Source organism: Sorex fumeus, unplaced genomic scaffold (assembly GCF_029834395.1).
Source record: "Sorex fumeus unplaced genomic scaffold, SorFum_2.1 ptg000107l, whole genome shotgun sequence".
NCBI lineage: Eukaryota > Metazoa > Chordata > Mammalia > Eulipotyphla > Soricidae > Sorex > Sorex fumeus.
The window spans coordinates 647,051-666,662 of NW_026606164.1; the positions used below are offsets into that span (position 1 = coordinate 647,051).

At 55.6% G+C, this 19,612-nt stretch overlaps 1 protein-coding gene across 1 annotated transcript in view; it reads right to left on the bottom strand.

Annotated features, from left to right (window-relative positions):
* Nucleotides 1-19,612, bottom strand: part of KMT2C (lysine methyltransferase 2C) — a 184,786-nt gene that overhangs the window by 83,591 nt on the left and 81,583 nt on the right. The window contains 3 exon segments of the mRNA XM_056134804.1: nt 5,540-5,702; nt 14,295-14,404; nt 15,681-15,829. Of these exon segments, the coding sequence (XP_055990779.1) occupies nt 5,540-5,702; nt 14,295-14,404; nt 15,681-15,829 (422 nt within the window).

Here is a 19,612-nt window from a genome sequence, read left to right on the forward strand (position 1 = left end):
AAGTTTTTTAAACATCTTTTAACATCTAAAAAAAAAAAATACGAAATTCAACCAGCTAGTCAAGTACAGGGTACTTCACTCTTGCGGTGTGCGGTGAGGAAAGGAACGCATTCTTGACCACCCCGGAGACGATGCACTTAAATATACCCACACCTGACACTGAACGTTGTCAGCAGCAGCGTGTCCTCACACTACCATTTGTCTGAAATGAGCACTGTGAGTGAGAAGTCCCGGGGAGCCTGGGGCGGTCGGAGTTGGGGGTGCTGGGTGACCTCCCCTCTGCCTGGAAATCATTTCTTCTTTATACTCAGCAAAGACACAGATCGTAGCCAGGCACCTCGGAACAGAGTAAGAATCTGGCCCTGTACTTCCTAGAGTAACTGGCCGACTGGATCCGGCGCTGGCGCCCAGCCTAGTTTGGGGGCTGGGAGGGATGCGAGGCTCTGATGGGTGGCTGGTGGCTCTCCAGCTGTGTGTTGTGGGGGGTCACTCCGGCAGTACGCAAGGGACCGTAGGGTGCCAGGGTGGAACCGGGGCCACCCGCGGGAGCACCAGCCCTTGGCGAGCTCTCCTTGGGACCAGATGTTTGTCCTTAAAGCTCCTTAAGAATCCCGGTCAGAATCAGCCGGATTGGAGGCCGTGGGTAGCTTGGGGGCGCACGGAGGCCCCAAAGCATCTCGCGCTGCCACGCCCTCCAATCGCTGATGCCCCTCCTGCGGCTGTCCGCACCTGACGCCACCTCCCGCTGCCTCCGCGGGCACCTCCGTCTCGGCTTGGCGCTCCCTCTGCACCTACCATCCCCGGGAGCTGGAGTCGCGCGGGACCTGCTCCCCTCGTCTGCCCTCGTGCTCCTGTGATCCCCCCACAAAACACCCGACTCCCACGTCTCCACCAGCAGCCCAGGGTGCTTCCTGGCCGGCTTCCTGTCATGACTCCCACAGCGAATGTTCCAGACACTCGCACTTGGCCCTGGACAGGAACGGCCTCCTGAAGCTGAAGCTTCCCTTTCCTCAGGCTGGACAGAGGCAGAACACTCGGCGTCTCCGGGACTTGCTGATTGGGCCCTGACCCAGCGCCTCCACGAGTACCGAATCCTCTGGAGAAAACTCTACACATCAGGGGAAACAGCCCCTCCGGGGCTACCGAGAGGCCTCGGGCAGCTCCTGGAAGAGCCCTAGGAAGTGTGTGATGGCGGGGCGGCACCCAGCCACATTCCTGCCCTTTTGAAAAGGGCAGAGGGGTGAATCAAAGAATGAAGCCCCCAAAATACACAAAAAGCCTCCACTGCCTTCTTCGCCCTCCCCCCCAAAATCTCAGAACCACTTATTTCCTGGTTCCTGAAAGTACTCCAGTGTTCTGTGCGTGTGTCGTGTTCAGGCACGTCATACCTCTCACAGCCATCGTGAGCGTACGCGACACTCTACTTTTAACGTCCCGTCTGCGTCTTTGCCCCACGCCGAGCGACCCCACTCAGGCCATGACCTTGACCCCCAACTACGTCCCCGGAACTGACCCTAGGTTTCCGCCTACCCTCAAAGCTGAGAAACTGGCAAATTATAGACTCATGATTGATCTTCAGCTCATCTATCATAATTTCCTGAAAGTGCTACCTGAGCCCTACAGTGAAACGTTCTAAGAGACACTTCCTGCACCGACACCCACCAGACAAGAGACATGAATCCTTCAACATGTCTGCACACTTATGTTCACTGCGGTGCTGGGGTAAGGACACCAGGGTCCGGCAGCAGAGGCGTCTACACACGCTGGGCACTTGCACTGCACAAGCAGACAGAGTCGGGGCAGTGGACATGATGTGATGGGCACCAGCGGGGGAGAACGCTGGGCGACCCCACTCATCTGAGGGACAGAGAAGGAAGCAGGGCACGGAGTCCCACACAGTGACTGGGCTCGGCCTCGGGTTACGGCACTGACCACCGAGCTGTGGATGGCAACCGGGGGAAAGCACTGCTGGCCAGAGGCAGCGAGCAAAGGGTGGAGGGTGACGGTCGCCTTTGCACTGATGGTGCACGGTGATGTCAAAACTATAAACTTTGGTAACCGGGTCGCCCAGACAAGAAGTAAAGTTTCAAAGTCTCCTAATCGGCATCATGTCAAAGCAATGGCAGAAAAGGGGACACAAAGGAGATCAGTCGCGAACTTTCCCCCGACCAGAGGGAAGACACGCAGAGCAATAATGAAACACGGCTTTGGACATCCTGTGGCAGAGGTGCTGGACCAGCCAGCTACGGCCGCATCAGGAAGAGGGTTAGGTGCGAGTCAGGGAGGGCGTCAGATGCGCTGTCACAGTAAAACCACGTGACAAAGTTAAGAATCTGGGAAAGCAGAAGGCCTGGGGAGGGTGGGAAGAATAAGCCGACTGGAGGGGACACTGAGGCTGGTCGCTGGGTGGCGCTGTTGACTCAAATGTTGGCACCACAGGAAACACATGACACCTTGACCACAACAACCGTTTTGCAAAGAAAAGGTAATGAGAGGACGGGAGTAATTCCCAGCCTGTCTGGACCCAGAGATGAAGTTCCAGTAAGCCAGCGAGCACTGGGTCCCACTGGGAAAGAAGAGGGAGCCAGAAACTCTGAGAAGGAACGAAAGCAGAAAGGAGAATTCTAGAAGAGGCATGAGACAGAGGAGCTAAATGTCTGCGGAGCAAGTGAGGACAGGAAAACAGGCCGAGCTTCCACACCATCACTCAGTTACAGCCCCACCGAAGCAAGTCGAGGAGGGAAAGAGCCAGCAGCTGCCGGAGGGAGGGTCTGGGCCGCAGCTGGCTCAAGTCTAGGTGGAAACGACTGCGATGGGTCTACCAGAGCTACAAGCAGCCAAGAAGCCCTGCACCGCCGCCAGAGAGAGAGCAAAGGCCGGGCACGGGTGCCTGCACCCCTGAGCATCACTGGGTGTGGCCCCGAAACAAAAGTATCCCCTGCTACAGTAACAATGCCTCCAGTTTGCAGGAGCTGGCCTCCTGTTGCAACATTGTAGCATTCTCCCCCCAGGAAGATGGTCAGGGGCCAGGCAGCTCCAAGGGCTGAAGCAGGTGCTCTGGATGCCCTGGGTGGGTCACAGGTACCTGCCCAGCCCCCAGAACCCCCCAAGAGACCCTCAGAGCAGCAGATCCAGCAGGGAGGAGCCCTAGAGCACCGCTGTGTGTGCCTCAGAAAACAAACAGCTGATCAAAAGTGTGTACTTGGGCTGTCTTTGCTAATCCCCACGGAAAGGCACTTAAGGGGCTCTGGTTCTTTACCAGCGATGCTGCCCTAAGCATGGCCCGCGGGTTTTTTTTTTTAAACCACAATGCAGTTTTTAAAGGCAGTCATTATAAATTTTTACTAAGTTTATATTGTATATATATTCTTAGTATCAAGTGAATTCCTGTGTGTTCTTATGAACCAGGTAACCTGTCCCTGTTTCGTCTCTTGACTGCGGAAGTCCTGCGGCCACAGGTGCGGCTGAGCTGCCTCTGGGCGCCTCTCCGCGCCCTCCCTGCTCACCCCATCGCTGTTCTCCCAGCCACATTCCGCGATTGTTTCTAGCTTCCTTTTCTCCTACTGTTCATGTATTTTTATGAGCATCTGTGAGTCGTCCGTGCACGGAGGCAAAGTACCGACCATCTCGGGATGACTCTAACCCGGAGACCTGCCCGGATGCCAATGCTGGTAGGTGTATCTATGCCACACCTTCCGCATATGCCAAGAGCCAATCAGCTCCCGCACTTTTTTTTTTTGCTTTTTAGGTCACATCCGGCAATGCTCAGAGGTTCCTCCTGGCTCTGCACTCAGGAATCACACTCCTGGCAGTGCTCAGGGGACCCTATGGGGTGCTGGGGATCGAATCTGGGTTTGCCGCGTACAAGGCAAACGCCCTCCCCGCACTTCTCCTACAAGATCATTTCTGATCTTGTTGTTCATGAGACATGCCCGGTAGGGGGCCACCACAAGGCTGCACTGGCCATTAAATAACATTCTAGCACAGAGAACACAGTTCTGGTGAAGTCTGCAGCCAGGAGTGGATTCACCTGGCAAAATCGCAGACTACACCATGCAGAAACTCAACTCTGACGGCTGACATCCTGGTGTGCTCACTGCGACTGATCCAGAACATGAAGCCTTATAGAAACAACACTTACCCGGCATGTATGATCGTTCTCTCTGCCCCAAATGTAACAATGATCCAAAACATTTTTAAGAGTTTAAATTCTTTATTAGCTTCAATACAATATAAAGTATCATTTGTGCCTTACCTATAAGTCATGCCTACAGAGTGATCAAGGGCAATAAAATTAAAGACAGAATAGCCTTAACATAAAATTGTGATATTGAACCAAAAAAAAAAGCAAGCCTTTACTACTCTGAAAAAAAACAGATAAAAGCCTAGGTAATCGTGGGGCCAGGAAAGACCAAACAAAGCATTACAGAGATTTCACAGTGAGGCTCGAAATACAATTTCACAGGGCTAAAAGCATAAGTTTCCATTGAGAATCTATGGACTAAGAAGAAATACACAAGGGCCTGGGGCCAGCTCTCGGCACGACCCACGGGCTCACCCAGCTTGGTTCCCCCCGTGGAAAAGATAAAACCGACTTTAACGGCAGGGCTGAGGACTGGGGAATGAGTCTGCATGGCCGGTCCTCAGCCCCCCTGGCTCCCCAGACATCCCCAGCTGGGCGGGCTTAGTAAAAGGACAGCAAGAGCTGCGTGGCTTTAGAATGACTTCTCTTTAGTACAGACTGAAATACTGCACGCAGCCAACTGGAGCAATACGCGACCGGGAGACCCACGTGAGCCAGAGTGACCTCTGTGGACATGTGAGCGTGGGACATGGGCCCTCTAGGGAGAGATGCCCGTGAGTGCAGCCTGGCACTCAAACCTGTTCCGGGCATGGACGCGGGTTCCAGCTTCTTATAGTTGCTTAACATGTAACTAAAAATCTTTTTGTTCGCTTATTTTTGGTTTGGGGGCGACACCTGCAATCCTCAGGGCTAACTCGCAGCCCTGTGTTCAGGGGTCAGTCCTGGCAAGGCTGGGGGCACCGTGTCCACTGCCAGGTTCCGACGTGGGGGGCCGTGTGCAAGGCGAGTGCCTCCCCTCCCGTATGGCCAGCCCAGCTTAACGTTGAATTTAACAGGGGCTTTGAGGCACCCCCCGGGGGGGGGGGGGGGGGCGCTCGGGGGCTGCTCCTGGCTCTGTGCTGGGGGGAGGCCCCTGGGGGGATCGGGGGTTCCAGGCCAGCACCACAACCCCAGGCCCCCCCTCCAGACCCTGAGAAACACCGTCTCGCTGTGGGGCCACACCAGCCCTGCTGAGGCTCCTGATGGGGCTCAGAAGAGCATCCGGGTGCTGGGGTCGCACCGGGGTCAGCGTCACAAGGCCACCTCACCTGCTAGACCGTCTCTCCGGCCAGCTGAAACAATTTCCTAACGCACGCCCCGTTTGCCTTTGTGGGGACGGAGCGCCGTGGACCGAGCTTCCAGGATCCCGCCGGTGCCAGAATGCCCACACCATTCCCCGAGGCGGCCGACACTTACATCTCTCCGGGGCCTGGTCGATGTGGTCGGGGCAGAGGAGGGAGAAGTGTCTGCAGTCCTGGAAGGTGCCGGCGCTGGCGGCACACGGGAAATGGTACATCTGGGTGCAGCGCTCCTCACAGCAGCGGATGGTGGCTCCAAGGTGCTTGCAAAACGCACAGCGCTGAGAGGGACAGAGAGCAGAGAGACGTCTCAGGGCGACCGTCACGCGAGGGGCCCAGGGGGCACTCAGAGACCTGCTGTTACGAGTAACACCACCTAAACCTGCAAGACACCAGGCAAGTCACCTCCAGGAACTAGAAAATGTAAGATCCTCGGGTAAGTGCTCAGAAAGACGCAGATGCACCCCGAAGTTAGAAAGATAATTTGAAGATTTGTTTCTATCTGCCCTCTCGAACACATATGCATAATTTTAAAAATTTCGTATGTGGACTTCACGCCCAATTCAATCTGCTGATCAGTGGCTGAATAAATAGCAGTACTCCTACAAAATAAATAAATAACCAAATAAAAATAAAAATAAAAAATGTGTAATGTGGCCTAAAAGCCAGGCTTTGAGCTCAAGGTTACCCTAATGGTGATTAAATCTCACCAAATAAAAACAAGAATGTGTATCATTTATAAAGCCTGTCCCTAATTTTATTCCGCCTGAAGACCCAGAGTGTGTCGCTGGGCCTCAGGTCACACCCCATGGACGGCTGGGCGGGCACACACACTCCTGCTGTCACCCCCTCGGGCTTCCGAGTCGGAGCTGCAAACGGGAAGGGGACTTGGGCAGTGCCTCCGCCCAGCCAGGCACCAGAGGCCCCATTCCACCTGCCACAGCCACGGCAGCCGGCAAGGGCCAGCGCCGACACACCAGCGGCCACGGGGCCATGCTGTCGGCTCCCGGGAGACTCCGCCTGGTGCCTGCACCGACACACCCCATGTGGGTCTGTGCGTCTGTCAGAAGAATACAAAGAAAATCACACGTGGCCCATCAGTGAGGCCACTGCAAGACCACCCAAAGAACAGCACTGTCCACGACGAACAGCCCACGGCTCACAGCCACCATGGCGACAGGATGAGGCAGGAACATCACTCAGGGGCTGAGTGAAAGTCACCGATGCAGAACCTGGTATCAGAAGACACAGTCTGGGACGCAGCCTCGACAGATAACCCGACACTCAGGGTGGCTCAGAACCCCGGCTGGGACACATGGGACCAGCATAAGACCGCCAACGGTAAACAAAGTCCAGCCCACTGGGACCCCGAGGGCCGGCGCGAAAGGGCATGGCTTCCGCAGGCTGGACCGCGCCCAGAGCAGGGCCCCGACACCTGCCATGTCTCAAGGAGGACCAAGGGGCGGGGGCAGGCAGGGGACTTCAGCCACCAGCCGACTCCTGGGAGACAGCGACACCGCAGCCTTGGGGAGCCCAGACTCCAGGGAGGGGCGCAGTGCCCCCCGCAGTGTCCGGAACCTTCTGGGCCTCAGGAAGGCGGACTCGGTCCTGGCAGGCCCCCATGAGCGCCACGGCCGTGACTGAGGAGGGCTCGGACAGACGCGCCACCGGCATGACTGCGTGCAATGCCGACACAAGCAGAAAGTGACGCGTCGTGAGTGACCAAGGCGGGACTCTCGAGGGCTGGAGGAAACCAGCACGGGGGGCGCGAAGCTGTCCCCGCGGATCTTCTGTGAGGGTTTTCGCTCACACACTGTAAAGGTCCACGAGGGGGGGGGAGACGATTTTTCTACCTGTCCCTTACTCCAAGGGCACAGCCCCGAGACGAGCCCACTTCCTAACCAGAAACAGAGAGCGAACGTTTCAGTCTTTGCGGGGCAAGAGGCAAAACTCCAAACTATTACTTCGAAACTGCTAAACTCCAAAGTATTTTCGTGTGTTTGTTCTGAGGGGGTCCCGCCTGGCTGTGCTCAGGGCCGACTCCCAGCTGACTCTACCACAGGGGATCCATTTCTGGTGCCGGGGACCAAGCCTGGGCCAGCCAGGCGCAAGGCCAGCGCCCTCCGCACCGTGCTATCGGGTGCCCCTTATGACGTAAGCACCTAACAAGAGAGAAATTAACTTTTCTATAATACTCTCTCTCATCGGAAATGCATTAATAATTTAGCAGGATCTTTGGTCACACACGTTTACTCGTGAAGGGAACGGAGCAAAGATAACATTTCAGTTTCATCTGTTTATTCGGATATAAATGGGATTCTTCTATTCATTTTTTTTAAAGTTTTTATATACAGAGAGGTACTGCCAAGTACCGAAATAAATCTACCAGCACGCAATTTTTTTCTGAGCACATGCCTCTTTAAAATGCACGTAGGAGATTTACTACCGTCTCCTCTGCTCCTTCTGATGCGTCGTTCCTGCGAAATGATCCGTCAGCGGGGGGCAGGCTGCGGTCTCCCATCGGGCAGCTGAGGATTCTGAAGCTGGGAGCTGCCCCAGGCCCCTGCTCCGACGCCAGGACGGCCTAAGGCAGACGGCGGCACTACCACTCGTGTCCACGAGCCCCCTCCAGCGCCAGCCACGAGCACCGTGGCCACGGAGTTTGGTCTGGCTGGTTCTGTTCTATTGTTTTGTGGCCGAGTGTAACTTGGGGGGGGGGGGTTGTCTGCTGGGGTGGGCAGGGAGGTGGCAGAGGCAGACACAGACAGCGCCCATGGCTGACTCCTGGCAGCCTCCAGGAGACGTGCAGCTCCAGGATGGAGCCCTGGTCAGCTGTAGGCAAGGCCAGTGCCCTACCCATTGGACTACCTGGCCTGGCCCAGCCCTCTCGAGTTTAACCCTGCGATGACATCAGAATTTACACAGCAGTAAATTCAAACAGAACTAACGTGTGTGCTGTCGTCTCAAGGTGCTTTCACTCGGTCTCTACCAAGGGCCGGGGACACCACAAGCACCAAGGTGCTGGGAGGAGGGGGGCTGGGCAAAGCTGGCACAACTCTGTTCAAATGCAGAACCCAGAGAAGACGGGTCACAGCACGGGCACACGGATGCAGGAAGCCAGCCAGAAGGAGAGAGACAGGCAGAAGGCGCTCGCTCATGTGTGGGCCGGCAAGAAACATGTGGGAAGGGCAGGTCCCAGAGGACAGGAACCGAGAACTGCTCTGAGGAGGGGACAAGTTAGAGTGGAGAGGACAGGCCGGGCGGCAGCTGGACCTGCTGGATGCACGAAGCGTGACCGTTAGCGGGACTGCCAGCTGCAGTGCCCAAAATGAAATGGAGTTTATACTTAAAAGCCTGAAAATCAATGATTTGGTTCAGAGCTTGTTCTAAAATGTTTAAATCTCGAACGACGGCAGTCAGATTCCCCTGCTTGCAGCGACACCAAGCGACAGGCCGGGCCTCTGTGGTGCTCAGTGACTAGTTCTAAGGAACCACTCGGCCGCGGTGCTGCAGGGACTGCGGGACGGACACAGTGACCAAAACGAGCCAGTGACCAATTATTAGCTTGATAAGCCACTACAAATTTAACTATTCTCTAGGAAGCGTCAAGATGCCGAGGAATGAATACAATCGGAATCTTACGCATTATTTTTAACTTGCCCAAGCAAAGACGTTTTTCTGTTTCATACTTATTTTTTAACACATAATTTTAAACACCTCCGAGCAGATTTCACTTCCGGTTGATCTGAATTATTGTTTTCTCGAATTAGAAAATATTTTCCCCACCGCTGCTTCATGCAGATTACTTGGAAGACTCTCAGTAACTTCAAGTTCAATGAAGTAATTCCCTAAATAAATTAAATAATTCCTGAAATAAAAGCCAACCAAGCAAGAGCACGAAAAGCCAGATTCCTCAGGCCTAGAGATGCCACCAGGAAGCATTTGACTTTTTTATTTATCTGTGTTTTATTTTGCTTTTGGGGCTGGAGCGGTAGCACAGCGGGTAGGGAGTTTGCCTTGCGTGCGGCCGACTTGGCCGACCCGAGTTCGATTCCTCCGCCCCTCTCGGAGAGCCCGGCAAGCTACCGAGAGTATCTCGCCCGCACGGCAGAGCCTGGCAAGCTCCCCGCGACGTACTCGATATGCCAGACACAGTAACAACAAGTCTCACGATGGAGACGTTACTGGGCCCGCTGGAGCAGTTCGATGAACAAAGGGAGGGCAGCGCTATGGCGCGGTGCTATTTTGCTTTTTTGGGTCACACCTGCAACGCTCGTTACTCCTGGCTCTGGACTCAAGAATTACTCCTGACGGTGGTGCTTGGGGGACCTTATGGGATGCCGGGGATTAAACTCGGTCAGTTGCCAACCGTGCCTTCACTAAGCAAATGCTGACGAGTCGCCTTTCCTGCTTGGGCCACCCAAAGGCCACGTGATTTGAGGCCTTGTTTTCATTTCTCGCTTTTCTCGCTTTAGGTTTCGGCGGTGCTCAGGGCCTACTCCCGGCCCTACACTCAGGGACCATGCGGGAGGCCGGGGATTGAACCCGGCTCAGCCACATGCAAGGCAAGAGCCTCCCCCCGCCGTGCGACCCTGCAGGCTCCTCTTACGGAATTTCTACTGCGCTAAGAGCCAAACTCCTGGATCTACTCTTCCTGCCCGTTACTCCTGTGGGCTGGAACAGGCGGCTGCGTGCTCAGTTGCTACTGGGGTCACTCACTGCGCCCTGCAGCCCGGCTAAGGGCCCTCGTCAGGGAAATGCACGACGCAGCGTCCAGCCGGCACTGACGGGCGCCATGGCACACAGACTCAGCAGTGCGGCAGGGCCACTGCGGGCGCTCCCGGCTCCGGGCACTGCGGGGGGGAGTCTGACGCAGGCTGCCCTGAGCCTGGCAGAGGCTCAGAAGTAGCCACTAGATGCCAGTAGCAGCTCACGCCTCGTTCCTCTGCAGTCAGGCCCCGGAGCACAGGCAAACCAGGAAGGACTCACGCCCGGGGGCAGACAGCCCTGGTCCCCGCCTTCAGGCACCTACAGCGCAGGTCCCTGCTCTCAGGAAGCTACAGTCCTGGGTGCTGCCCTGGGACACCTACAGCCCCGGGTCCCCGCCTTCGGGCACTGACAGCCCTGGGTCCCACCCTCAGGCACCTACAGCCCTAAGGGAGGCACAGGGCGGGGAACTAGATTCCTCTGAAATTCACATGAACACTGTAAACTTGCAAAGGTGGGCTTCAGCAGGACAGGCGTGCACGCGTGTTTCTTCCTGGAGACCCCAGCAACCCCTGTGTGCACGCGTGTTTCTTCCTGGAGACCCCAGCAACCCCTGTGTGCCTGGGGCACCAGCCCGTCACACGGCCCAGCGCCCGCCCCATTCACCCTGGCGACCGCAGGCCGCAAGGCAGTGTCGGATTTCCCCGGAATACCTGTCCTGGAATTTTATCTATCTTCTGGGGCTGGGGGTTGGCTTCTGGGTCCCCAGTGGTCCCCAGAGGCACCCCCTCTCCCTCAGCCCAGCACCCGAGACCGGCAGACAGGGCAGCAAACTCTGCCCCGGGCTCAGCGCCCAGTGTAGACGGCACCAGCGAGGGAAAGTTCTAACAAAAACCAAAAAAGGGAGTCGAAATGGGAATGATGTATTACTGACACAACCATTTCATTAAAAAAGAACGTAATAAATGTTCCTAATTTAGTCACGGTGAAATTACAAAGTTCCCTCTGGCTGGGTTTCAGGCAGAGTGTCCCAGCCGGGCCCCAGGCCCACACCCCCGCCAACACCCACCTCTGGTCCAAGAGGTGGTTTTTAAAAACTAACAACAATAATAATAACAGTCAGTTTTCACTGTGGTGGCTGGTTGTGCTGCTCAGCTCAGCCACCCCGCGGCCAGGTCTCGGGCCTCGGCTCCATCAAAGGCCATTTAAGCCCCTGAGGATCACAGTTTAACTAGGAATTTACCTTCCATCAAGAAAAAGCATGCATTTTTACAAATTTTGAGTAAGGAGGTTTAAAAACAGACCGAAACTTGATGGATTACTTTAAACATGTTAGAAATGTTTAATGATCTGTATTCATGATTTTTGTGTGAAGATTTTGATTTTTTTTTAACTACTTCTCAAAGTTTCTGGCAATAACATCAATATAAATGACTCTAGTGTTTTTTTTTTTTAAATGCTTAATCCTTGGTTTTTGTCTCTCTCTCTTTTTTTTTTTTTAGTCACACCCGGCAATGCACAGGGGTTATTTCTGGTTCATGCACTCAGAAATTACTCCTAGCGGTGCTCAGGGGACCACATGGGATGCTGGGAATCGAACCCTGGTCAGCGGCGCGCAAGGCAAACGCCCTCCCCGCTGTGCTATCGCTCCAGCCCCGGTTTTCGTCTCTTTGAAGGACCACTGCATTCTCAGTGTTGGAACGCCACATTCATCTGGAAGAGACGACTAAGTGCTTGTTTTCTTTGAAAACAGAGATAGGTTTTACAATTCTTTCAACTATATGTCATAATAAAGGCCAACAAATTTAGAACATTTATTTTCTGGGAAAACAAGAAATGCATTCTAAGTTAAACTAGCATTCTGATGGATTCTTTAAAAAAGAAAAATCTTTCATTTCCATGCCATGGGCTTCATCCCCTCTCCCCTCCTCCCCCCCTCCCCCCCCCAGTGTTCAGCATTTGTTCCTGGCTTGGCGCCAAGGCGTGACCCATGCCAGGGTCAGCCACGGTCTGCAGTGAGCCAGGCCCTCTGGTCCCTCCGGCGCCCCCCCGCGTCCAGTGTCCTACGCCATCTCTCACCCGGTGTGAATGTCGCCCTCCCTTGGGTGTCTCTCGTGGACCTTGTCTGTGGGTGTCAGGGCGCGGGTCCCGTGCTCAGAGGAGCACTGGGCACCTCCCCTGTTGGGGCTGCCCAGGGACCACCTGCTGGCCGCCCGCTCACAGCACCCACCCGCCACAGGGGACCCATTTCCAAGCTTCTGCTTCGTGCCTCCCCTAAGGCTCTGCACAGATGAGCAGGGGCATATAAACATCTTTCTGACCTTCTCTGTGACGCAATAACAAAGGCTACGGGAGAACGAAAGTTGTTTCCTATCGGCTCACAGAGAGGGTTCTCGGGTCTCTGCAGCTGCGCGCTCCTCCTTTATACGGACACGCAATGGCTTGGCCCATTTGTCCCGTCATTCGATTACGGGTGGGCTTTGAGGCTGCTGTGGTACTTTGCCAACGAAATCCAGTTACAGTTACTGATTCTCAACAGCAGAAGCAAGACCGTATGGCTGGGACCGTGTCTTCATCTCACCTGTGAAGGGAGAAGCGGAGTGCACACCTGCAGGACACCTGCAGCAAGGAGCATCCCCACCGCCAGAGAACAGGATGGGACCAGAGTGACAGCGGCCAGGCCAGGCCCAATCCCGGCATCCCAGATGGTCCCTGGGGCCCCACGGGGGGACCCCTGAGTGCAGAGCCAGCAGTATAGCCCAAGCACTGTCAGGTGTGACCCCCCCCAAAAAAACAAGACCAAACCCAAAGCACAGAAGTGACTGAGTCTGTCCAGCCTGAACAAACCAATCTATGGATGTCTGAGTCCTGGCCAACGAGAAAAAACTCACCTTCTTCCAGGGACGAAGACTTGTGAGTTTTAGCGAGCTGCCCCACGGTCCATATGGTCCAAGGCCAAGTCAGGACCGACAGCCACGCTGACCCGTCCCACCTGCTCCCTGTCAGGCCCGAGGGAAAGCCTGTCTCCTCACAGGGGACACAGCATTGACCCTGACGCCGCTTAAAAGCGCTCAGCACGTGAAGAGTGAGAGTGGCCCCTTCTGTCCTCAAGGGACGAGGCGGACAGGGGAAGGGCCGCAGGCGCAGGGACAGGCTCTCTCCACGTCTCCGAACGTGGCCCTCTGCGCTCAGCGCAGGGTCTCATTTCCAGAAGGCTCGGAGGCAGGTCACTCGCCCGCACAACGCTAACTACGCGGCTGCTCTGGCCGCACTCGTGCCGCTGCATCCCAAGTCTCACCGGCACTCAAGCCCACGCTACGCCCAGGGACAGAAACGCCTCTGTCCCTTCACACGAACTTGCTATGCCCAGGGAACAAACGCCTCTGTTCCCTTCACACGAACTTGCCGAGAGCCCAAGGGGCTTGGGAGGCGGCAAAGCAATCCCCCCCCCCCGCCAAGGTCCCTGTCTTCACAGATGGGAGGTAGATGCTGCGCTGATTTCTGTGCTTATTTCAAAATTACACAAAAATCCACAGAGAAAGATCTGGGAGATGCCAGACTGTGTATATGCTACTGTTTTGGGGTGATGCCAAAAAGACAAAGCGAACTGCCAACTTGACTGGAAAAAAAGTATTTTAATTGATTTTAAAAATATCAAACAGAGTCAGTTCCCACTGTGGACCAGAGCCTGTCAAATCTTGTCTCTTATTTTAAATCTCCATCCAATAGTCTTGTCTTAAGATGCAGCCCCGCAAATACGGCAGGACAGTTAGGAGTTCTTAGTTCTAAAAGTAGGATTTTCCAACTTCAACCGAAAATATGTACGACCTATATTTATAGCAAAATCTAACATAGTGCGATCTAATGGTCTGTACAAGCTACTCTTCAAGAAAGCCGAAGAATGATCTGCTTAAGACTTCTACTTAATAACCACTGAATTCTTTTTCAGAGGGGAGGGAGGAGTTTCCAAGGAGCACCAGTGTGGGGGTCCCTCCTGGCCACACAGAGTCTCCTGGGACTGCGGGCAGAGAGCTTTTGTGTCACAGGACCTGTGGGCATCACCCGTGGTACTTGGGCACCACAAGGCACCAGAGATCCAATGGGGTGGCCAGTGCCCAGCGCCCCGGCCATCTCAAGCCTCAGTAGGTAGCGCGCCTGGGACTCACCTCTGTGCTCCCTGAGACGACAGCCTTGTCCACGTTCACCAGGAGCGGCTCCTCCACCTGGCACATGCCCAGTGACCACTCCACACATCGGTGGTGAGCCCAGCAGGTGCCTGGGGGGGAGGGACAGACAGACAGACAGACGTCAGACACAGGAGCACCAGGACACGGAAACCCCCCACCGAGCGTGGAGTAAGCACGGCACAGCCGTCTGCACCCAGACCCCCAGGGCGAGGGACAGCCCCCGAAGCAAGCGCCACCTGGGAACACGGGAGCCGAGAGTCACGGGGCAGCACCTCGGCAGCGCTGCCCACACATCAAGTCTTGAACACGCTGCCCACAAGCCACCAGCAACTCTGACGCAGAGAAGGTCCCAGTTCACCCGGCCAGCAGGGGCACAGGGGAGGGCACTGGCCTCGCAGCCGGCTGACCACAGTCCCGTGAGACCACCAAGAGTCATCCCTGAGCAATGCAGGGTGTGGCCCCAAACAAACAAAAGGACCAAAAAAAAAAAATGAAAATCAGGATTCCCTAGACGAGGGCTTATGTCTCCAACAACAGGACATTTTCTAACCACTTCGTTTAAGAACGACCGACAATTTTGTTTGGCATCATTACGGAGGTTTACGCTTGATGACACCAAGAATGCTTAGACTCTGCCCGGCCCGGGCCACGAGTGCCCACTCAGGCTCTCACGCTGTACCACGAGCCCCCGAGCGACTCACAGCTCAGGGTCAGACGAACGTCAGAACCCACAGCATGACCGCCTGCTCCAACAGTGTGCCACAACGACCGCCTGTCTGCTCTAACAGCACAACTGCTGCCACAACGACCGCCTGTACATCTACCGCCACAACGACCGCCCGTCTGCTCTAACAGCACAACTACCGCCACATCGCCCACTGTTCTGCTCCAACAGCATAACTACGGCCACACTGACGCCTGCTGTGCTCTGACACGACAAATACCGCCACATCGACCGCCTGTACACCTACATCACGCCGCCAACCTGTTCTGCTCTAACAGCGCAACTACTGCCACACCGACCGCCTGTTCTGCTCTAACAGCACAAGTACCGCCACACTGACAGCCTGTTCTGCTCTAACAGGTCCGCCACCGCACGGACCGCCTGTTTTCTCGCGGTCACCTGCTGCCTGGGCCAGCGCCTGACGGGCAGAGGCTTCGGTGCCCACCCCACGCTTGAGTCCCCTGCACCCGAGACGTTCCTCCGCGAGGCCAGGCGTCTCGCTGCTGCCCGCCCGCGCGAGCCAACACACTGCTCCTGAGTGTCCGCGCACACAGCGGACGCAGTGGCCGTTCATTTCCCCCCAGCCGCCGCCAGACGGAGCCGCCCCGCAGGACTCGGAGAGGCTGACCGAGAGCGCCTACCTGTGGGGTCAAACAGGGCGCGGACGTCGATGGCATCGGGCAGGCCCACCAGGCTGAGCTCGTCCCACAGCTTCCCGGCCTGGTCCTCGGGGGGCGTCTGCGTGCTGACACTCACGCACGGCGCCAGGCGCTGCGCTGGAGACGGTTCTCTGCAGGGGCGACAGACACGGCTGATGCGCACGGAGCCGACGGGCCACGGGGACCAGGCGGAGACCGGCACACGCTCACGCCGACGGCAGGACTCGCCGTGCGATCTTTAAAACCAGGCTGCTGCATCAGAACATGCGAACAGCTCTTTCGAAGTCTCCAAGTCCATAAGCAAGTGTTCGAATTTGGAAATGCAGGTTTATTTTTGACATTTGCTGCTTGTTCCTACGCTGACACTCTAAGACCTTCTCCCGAGGAACTGTTTTGTCAGTCCGATGGACCGGACGTCCCCTGGGCCTTGAAGGCTTAAGCAGCTCTGAGTGAACACGGGCACGAGAGCAGCAGGCGACTGAGGAGAGAAGGGAGAGAAACGTTCTCTCCGGGGACCTAACCTCACTCCAAATTGTAAAGGTGGCGCGGGAGGGCAGGGGTGAGCGGCCGCATCTTGGGGCCCCGACAAGGTCGACAGTGATTTGGGGCAGGACGATGCAAGACACAAGAGCAAAGTGCCCAGAGCTGCATCACGGAGAGAGCTCGGGGCTGGGCACCTGTCGTACCCCCCCACCCCGGTCCCACTGGAGCAGGCCCCAAGCACGGCCAGCTGTGGCCCCGGAGAAACAGGAGAAGAGGGAATACAGCAGCTGGTATCGGAGTTCCCGCACAGCGGGAAGGGCGTTTGCTGTGGATGCGGCTGACCTGGGTTCGATCCCTGGCATCCCACATGGTCCCCAGGAGTGATTCCTGAGTGCAGAGCCAGGAGTGACCCCTTAGCATCACCAGGTGTGTCCCGCCCCCAAAAAAATACAACAGCATGGGCTGGAGCAACAGCACACAGCAGGGAGGTGGCACGGGTCTTGCACACAGCCGACCTGGGTTTGATCCCCAGCACCCCAGATGGCCCCCTGAGCCCACCAGGAGGGGTCTCTGAGCACAGAGACAGGAGTATGTCCTGAGCATCACCAGGTGAGGCCCAGAAAGAAACGCAAAAAAAGACGTAACAGCAGTAAAGCTGGGAAGGAAGTCAGGCGTGTGACATGCAGGTCTCAAACTTTCTCAGCCCTGAAGCTTCACAATGACCGGTCCCGTGTCCAGCGTTAAGGTGGCACGAGCGTTCCACTCCTCTCTGGCAGCGATAGTATTTGACAGTGCTCAGTTCCCCTGATTCTGATTCCGTCACCACTCAACAGCCACCACGACTCACTGACTTTGCTGCTGTTTTGTTTTGGGGACCACACCCAGGTGTGCCCGGGGCTCAGGGGACCACGCGTGGTACCGGAGGCCAATCCCGGCCCGCGCCTCCCCAGGGGGCTGGCACCCTCACTGCGCTTCTGTCTGCCGGCATTTCTCACGGTCCCAGGAAGGAGAAACCGGCCAGAGTTCTGAACTTTTTATACCTGGAATCACTGAAAGGAAAAAAAAAGTATAAAAAATATTTTAACAAGGCCTTTAAAAAAACGAGCTTTTTTTTCATGCTAATGCAAACTCACTTTTGTCTTATTTACCTAACTTGCTACGCTAACTTTAAAGTATTTTGTAAAGGGCTGGAGAGATAGCACAGCGAGTTGGGTGTTTGCCTTGCATGCGGCCGACCAGGGTTCAATTCCCAGCATCCCATAGGGTCCCCTGAGCACCGCCAGGAGTAATTCCTGAGTGCAGAGCCAGGAGGAACCCCGGTGCATCGCCGGGTGGGACCCAAAAAGCAAAAAAAAAAAAAAAAAAAAGAAAGTATTTTGTAAAAATGCTCACAGTAAAATAAGAACATTTTCCTTCCTTCAAGAATAATAGAACTTCGTCAAGTCTAACATGCTCGGGGGTGCTCAGTGGTGACTCCCGGCTCTGTGTGTCTCAGGGTCACTCGAGGCAGGGCTGGGGGTTGGGGGGTGGGGTCGCGTGGCCAGGGCCGCCCACCCCTCACCCCCAGCTCTACTGTTTCTCAGCCCCAATCACGCTGTTCCAGTAAGGTTTCCTGCACAAGCACTGGAGGAGGGCCAAGGAAACACGGTTCCAAAGAGAACTTCAATGGGTTCGGGGCATTGCTCCAAAATGGGAAAATAAAAACGCTTTTCTTTTTTTTTTTAATTTTTTGGGTCACACCCGGGGATGCTCAGGGGTTCCTCCTGGCTCTGCACTCAGGAATCACTCCTGGCGGGGCTCAGGGGACCATATGGGATGCCGGGAATCGAACCCGGGTTGGTGCGTGCGAGGCCAACGCCCTCCCCGCTGTGCTATTGCTCCAGCCCCCCACTTCTGGGAATCTGCCCCCAAAACACAAAGTATCAATTCAAAGTGACATGGGCACACGGCAGGGTGTGAAAACAAGCAACCGTCCAGCACGGAGGAGGGCGAGGGGGAGGGTGAGGACGGGGGCAGCAACTGTCCGTCAGCACCAGGAGCGTGGACGCTCCGGTCGGCCCTGGCCTCGGCGAGAGGCAGAATGGACGCGGGGCAGGGAGGAAGCTCGGGGGAGACTGAGGCCGGTGGGGGCACCCGACCTTCACTCCCAGGCCAGGCCCGGAGGCCGCCTCCCTCAGAGCCTCAACTGAGAACCCGTGAAGCGGCTGATGCGGCTCACGCGCGGTTCCCGCCTGGCTGGCGTCTGAGCGGGTTTCGGTGCTCGGGTCATGTGACCAGTCTGGCGCTGGACAGGGCAGGGGGGAGCGTCAGGCCGGGACCCAAGGACGTCCCAGAAACAGACGCCCAGACTCAAGCCTGAAGTGGGGAATGAACAGAGGAGGAGCCCCCGCGCCCCAGGGAAGTGGGAGAGCCCCTCTCCCCACACACACCAACCACCCCGAGCACTGTAGGGAGGGACGCCTTGGCAGCACCTCAGGGGAGCCCTCAGACGGCTTTTATTTAAAAATTCCTTTTAAGGGGGCTGGAGTGATAGCACAGCGGGGAGGGCGTTTGCCTTGCACGCTGCCAACCCGGGTCGACCCGGGTTTGATTCCCAGCATCCCAGATGGTCCCCTGAGCACCACCAGGGGTAATTCCTGAGTGCAGAGCCAGGAGTCACCCCTGTGCATTGCCAGGTGTGACCCAAAAAGCCAAAACAACAACAAAAAAATCTTTTTAAGTAAAGTACACTAAAAAGGCAAGAGGGAAAGAATCCTTTGTCACTTTTGGGGGGCGTGGGTGCCACACCGGGTCTTGCTCAGGGAGCCCCCGGGGGCGTGCGGGGACTGACCCAGACTGACCAGTGAGGCGAGTGCCCAGCCCGGTGAGCCCCACTCTGCCCCTGGGCACACATGCTCACACGCAGGGCAACTGGGAGGAAAGCTACTTCAAAAACCTCACTTTCCACTTAGAAAATAGTCAACTATTGTTCCTCTGGCTTAGAGGTCATTTTGAATTTATTCTGTAAATGTTTAAAATGATGATCCAGTTAGATGAATTATCTACCACTGAACGATCTATACGTTTTTTTCCATGTGCTTCATTTCTGAGGCCCATTAACTGGCCTGTTACCATTACTTAATAACTTGGTAGAAATAATTTCAGGGTATTTTTATGTAATTATCTTGGGCTGTAAAGTTTCCACTAAAATTTATCATATTAAATTAAGTGGGGCCCAAGTGTGTTGCCCAAACAGGTGTTTATACTTGCTTCTATCGTTCAATAGAGAACACAATGATTCAAATATAACCCGTCGGATTCTTAAAGGTGCTAATTACCGACGGACGTTATAAGCTTGCTAGAGTTCTGCATGTTGTTTATGTATTTTTAAATGCTCAACCGAGCACAAAAGGTAAAGCTATTATCCATAATCTGGCGACGGCCTTGGAAAC